Source organism: Buceros rhinoceros, unplaced genomic scaffold (assembly GCF_000710305.1).
Source record: "Buceros rhinoceros silvestris isolate BGI_N320 unplaced genomic scaffold, ASM71030v1 scaffold17873, whole genome shotgun sequence".
Classification (NCBI taxonomy): Eukaryota; Metazoa; Chordata; class Aves; order Bucerotiformes; family Bucerotidae; genus Buceros; species Buceros rhinoceros.
Genome location: NW_010402007.1, coordinates 3167 through 8466, shown reverse-complemented (window position 1 = coordinate 8466; position 5300 = coordinate 3167). Strand labels below are relative to the sequence as shown.

General features: G+C 52.4%; 1 protein-coding gene across 1 annotated transcript in view; it reads left to right on the top strand.

Moving 5' to 3' along the window:
* The window catches only part of MYOM1 (myomesin 1), a gene marked incomplete at its 3' end in the record, with an annotated part of 44489 nt that overhangs the window by 36055 nt on the left and 3134 nt on the right, over positions 1-5300 (top strand). The window contains exons 24-28 of the mRNA XM_010132507.1: positions 2620-2756; positions 3435-3579; positions 3751-3810; positions 4058-4125; positions 4606-4719. Coding sequence (XP_010130809.1) covers positions 2620-2756; positions 3435-3579; positions 3751-3810; positions 4058-4125; positions 4606-4719 — 524 coding nt within the window. The remainder of the gene's footprint in view (positions 1-2619; positions 2757-3434; positions 3580-3750; positions 3811-4057; positions 4126-4605; positions 4720-5300) is intronic.

Sequence of the window (5300 nt, the reverse complement as noted above, 5' to 3'; positions counted from 1 at the left end):
TTTCCTCCCTCTTTCCTGTTACACTTGACCGTATGAACATCCTTCTTGCTGTGTGGGATGGTGGCTTCGTCCGCTCCACAGACCTCCCATACCTTTGGGATAGCCTGGTAGGACCACAGCTGGGTTATTTTCATTGGAATGTAACTTGATAACTGGGGGAAAAAAGTATACCGGGCTGTATAATGAATCCTGTTACAACCAACGAGATGAGACCTAAACCTTGTCTCCTCTACTCCCACTACACTCTCTTCTTTTTCATTCCAGGCGCTTAAACTCTTGCCTGTGTTTTAACACCCTCAGCTTTGTACGTGCACTGCTGGCACCTCTGCCAGCTCAGCCCACATCGCGCCTCTCACCCAGTCACACACCGGCTGCAGAAATGGTCCTTCTGCCCACATCATCTCTCTTTCTTATTTCTTTCTGTCTTTTTCATATCAGCACTACTCTTCTCGACACATTGTACTGCCTTTTGAAAGCCTAATGACAGCCCAAGAGCCCCCTTGTTGACTCCTGCTCCTCCCAGTTCTTTCCTCCTAATCCCATCTTCACACTGAAAGCTGGTCGTCAGAACAGCTCACTGCTGCCACTGGTCCTCACCTGCCCGACTATTCTCTTCTGAGTGCTCCTCCATGCCCTGTGTTCATAACTAACATCCCATAATAAGCTCCTCAGGACCCAGACCTTGTCTATTTTTTGGCCTTGATTCCGGTAACTGAACCCTTGTAGTCATCCATGAGCTTCCTGGAGGCACAGGCAAGAAGGGAGGTCACTGCAGAACGTATCCTTAAGGAGGAAACTATCCGCTTTGCTTTGGCCACTGCAGACACTAAAAAACCGTTAAAAATTACAAACAGGGGTTGAGTTTCACCTGGCCATGCCTGGGGGGCAGAAAGATAGCAGTGAGCTTAGTCATCATCTCCAGCTGATCTGTGTGAGGGTTACTCAGGATTCTTATAAAAAAATCCGTTGCCAGGCATTTCTGATTCAGCAGCAGCTCTCGTGTGGTGCTTCATTTGTGCTGCTGAGCTGCATTTCACGGCCAGGAACGCCGCGGGAGGGTGGGCTGCTCGGACAACGCAGCCCTGCAGAGCGCAGCCGGGCTGGGTCGGAGGAAGTGCCCCAGCGCTTCGACTGAGGAGCCGCCTGAGGACACCCTGCGCAGCGCCCACGGCGCTGTGTGAAGCTGTGCGTGAGGGTGTAAGACCTGTGAGCGCAGCAGCTGGAGGCGGGCTGACGGAGCTGTCGGTGGGCGCTTACGGGAGTGTTCCCACATAAGGCCTTTGCTCCTGGAGGACTGTAGGGCGGATCCATCGGTTCCTTTGGGCTGGGGAGTGAACAGCCTTTCCCCCCAAAAGAATCCGTCTAGAAGTCTCCTTTCAGCCCTGTATTTAACAGCTTCTGGGATACTTTCCTCTCTGCCGTGCTAGAACGAGGTATTCAGAGCTAATTACATACGAATCGCGAGGGGGCTGAAACTTGCCGTGGAGCTGACAGCGAGACAAAAGCAGCGCAGCCTCGTGTCTGCCCACACCCTCTCCCTCTCGCTTCCACTGGCTCCCGTAGCGATTCAGTCACTTGGTTCTGAGAAATCAGGCAAGACCTGAGGTCCCCTCTGTTCCATGCCAGCAGAGCGATGCGCTGGGTGAGGAGGCTTCACGCGGACCATTTGCTCTGCGGGGTTGTTCTTGCCCTGCTCCCTCCAGCTCCCCCTGGTTAAGCCTCTGGCTCTTTCATTATTCTCGTTTTCTCCGTGACTGCTGCCTCACCTCCCAGAAGCCTCATTCTCTGCCTCTCAGAGGCAGTCCTTGGCCCCTGACTTTGCTGGGCACTGTGGCGGGATGGCCAATAAATGAGCAAGATGCCCCAGAAGCAGATTCCAAACGCTCGTGTTTAACCTTGCTAATTGAGCTGTCTTAACAAAAGGCTAAAGCAGAAGCAAGCTGAGGGCTTGTACTAAGGGGAACAAGGAAAAATGAGAAAAGTAGTACCCTTTACCTCGCTTTTTTCCCCTGCTAAGACAAGGAATTGGTCTATATGTGGGGGATTTCCGTTATTCATAGGTAAACAAAATGCACTGGGGAGGCTGAGGGTGAGTTGTGGTACTTGGTGAATGCTGGAGATGGAGGTTTCCTCCAACAAAGTATCAGTGCGTACAAAACCCTCCCACCCTGCAGCTCTGCAGCTGACTTTCTGATCTGGCTTCAGGCTTGAGGGGGTTTTGTGTCTTTTGCCACCAAGTCAGTTCCCTGTCTGACAGCAGTGTCGTTCGGCAACTCGTTAAACGCGGCTCTGCCCTGCACGGGCTCGCGTCACGCTGCCGAGACACTCGCAGTTGACCTTTGCAACAGACTTGTGCTAGAACGGAGCAGAACTCAACTCCTGGACACTCCAGGCTGTGCAGAGCCAGTGAGCGAAGGACCGAAAGACTGACTCTTGGCTGTGGTCCCACATAGCTGCAGGTGGCGAGGCGGTCTGGCTCTACCAAGAGCTGTCATGGGCTGGGTACCTTGCAAAGGGCACCCGACCGCGAAAGGAGAGGCAGTGGCTTTCTGATGGTAGAAGAAAACAGTTGAGGCACAAGCAAAGTCTCTGCTTCATTCTTTTCCTTCTCCTCTGCAGCGGTCCCTCTCGCCTCTGAGTTGGCGGTGGAAATTTTGGAGAAAGGAGAAGTGCGGTTCTGGTTGCAAGCTGAAAAACTGTCTGGCAATGCAAAGGCCAACTTTGTGTTTAACGATAAGGAGATTTTCAATGGAGAGGTAAGCCCGGTCACTGCTGCGTGTGCACGAGTACCAATGAGCGGTGACGTCTCTGCCTCCAGCGTACTTCCAACTAGAGCTCACACTAATGCATTTTCGTGAGAAATAACATCGGAAACACCATTGGAAAGATTTTGTCTCTAGTTCTGAGCTCCAGATGAATTCTACTGGATGGAGTTTATGAAGTGGAGTTAAACGACTTCATCCACCTTTGTGGGGCACCATAGGAGTTACTGCAATAAGGTAGACCTAGGTCAGCAGCTACTGTGGCCTTCAAGGAGTCACTGCAGCAGCCCAGATCTATCCTGCCTCCTTCATCTCTGGCCCTAGCACGCCCCTGGGCTCGGTTCTCACCTCTCCCTGCTGCTTGGAGGAATTTCTTGCACTGAGAGAAAATTCCCAAGTGGTTATTTCCAGCAGCAGACCTTGTTACTCCCGAAAACGTGGCGTGGTTTTGTTGCAATGCTGGTATCAGGTGGAAGGCAGAGATGGAGCCTTCTGCACAAAGAAAGATAGTGACCCTCAAAGAAAGCGTTATTCCGAAGAGACACACATCTCACCCTTTCTAATGAACAAGAACCAGTAGTTGCCATACAACAGGCACCCAACTACAACATCTGACAAGGGTTTTGTGGCTCTGATCCCCATTAATTGTTGCTTTACTCTCCAATCCTGAAGAAATACAAAATGAAGGTGGACCAGAAGACTGGCCTCGTGGAAATGATTATGGATAAACTTGAGGACAAGGATGAAGGGACTTACACTTTCCAGCTGCAGGATGGGAAAGCGACCAACCAGTCCAGCCTTGTCCTCATTGGCGATGGTAAGGCAATCCAGATCCGACACTTTGAAATGTTCAGGGAAAACCTGACCTTGCGGTGGTCAGGGGCTCCCTGACCTGCCAGGGACAGTCGCCCCGTTACAGGGACATCCTGTACCCCACAAATGGCACGTGATGCTTAACCTTGGGTTTCTTGCTGGTTTTAATTCCTAGTATTCAAGAAGCTGCGGGATGAAGCGGAATTCCAGCGAAAAGAGTGGCACAGGAAACAAGGTGATGTTACGGATGTTGATAAGAATCACCCGTGTCTGTTCGGAGTTTGTTCATGTTTCTGTGTGTCAGTTTTAAGTAGATGGGTTTGTTCTGGAACACGTGTGCTTGCCTTCGGCAGGAGAAACGGGAGCAGTAAAAGCACATCACAATGTAACAGCATTGTTGGCAGGAAAAACGCGTTTGTCTTTGGGTTTGTATCATGAATGCCATTGATGTGACCTTTAAAACGACATCCCATTTCAAACAGGTCCTCATTTTGTGGATAAACTGGGATGGGAAGTTACTGACGACTGCAACGTGATGTTGAAATGTAAGGTAAGGAGTGAGGCACGCAGGGAACACAACGTTCCAAGCACTTTGGCCTACCGCTGCTTAGACGGGACTGAGGACGCGCCCGTCGCTCTTGTGCTCTGAGCAGCAGAGCCTCTGAGTCGTGCTGGGGCCACTGCTCACTGCGTGTCGCTAAATACCCTGGAGAAGAGCTTGAACTTCTTTCTTCAGGTCTGTTAGCACCCCCAGGAAAAGGCACCTGCACAGGAGTGACAAGTCTGTGTGACTTCCTCCTTTTTGGCTGGCGTGTGCGTGTAGAAGTCCCCGGGCAGCACCCCCTGCTTCCCCGGGCTCCTTGGCTCTCCCTCTCACAGCCCTCATCTGGAAACGCAGGCTGCCAGAGCTCGCTGCCATCGGGCTGTAAATCCTGCTGTTCCCTGAGGCACCCACGCAGCCAACCCGCACGACACCAAGTTCCCCTGCTCAAACAAAGAATAATTACGATGTGGCTTTCCTCCATCGCAGGTGGCCAATATTAAGAAGGAAACGCACATTGTGTGGTACAAAGATGACAGGGAGATAATGGTGGATGAAGAACATGACTTTAAGGATGGCGTGTGCACTCTGCTGATATCGGAGGTGAGTGCCGGTCCTGGTTGTCCCGCAGCTGAGGTCAGTGTTACGAATTCAGGTGAATGATGCGAACCAATCCGGTATTCCAGCAGAACAGTCAGAGAACAGAGAGGGGTTTAGAAGCAGAGAAACTCACAGGCATCTGTGTTTTAGCTAAAGCGAACGTCTGCCTGTAACTGCTCCTTCACGTTTCCAGGAAGTGGGGACAGAAGAGATAATGAGCTTGTCACTTCCTCTGCATGTCCGTTTAACAACAGAACGAGACCGCGTTTATGTTTAGAGCGGCGTCTGGAAAGCACTTGTCACCTGCCCTTTCAGAGGACCCCCTCTGGAGTCACCACAGGGGTCTGGCCCATGCCCAGCCTGGCTGCAGGGTGGGGGGTGACCTGCGTTCACCACGCCATCCCTTTGCTCTCAGTTCCTTGGCTGAGGAAGGGAAGAAGTGCCAGGGCCACGGAGGCCAGGGGCTCCCCCTCAGCTGCAGGACAGGACTCCCCAGCCAGGGCTTGTCCCACCACCCCAGCCAGGAGCAGGGCAACCGGGGCAGCTCTAGCCTCTGGCACTGGGCACCTCCCTGGGCAGGGGGG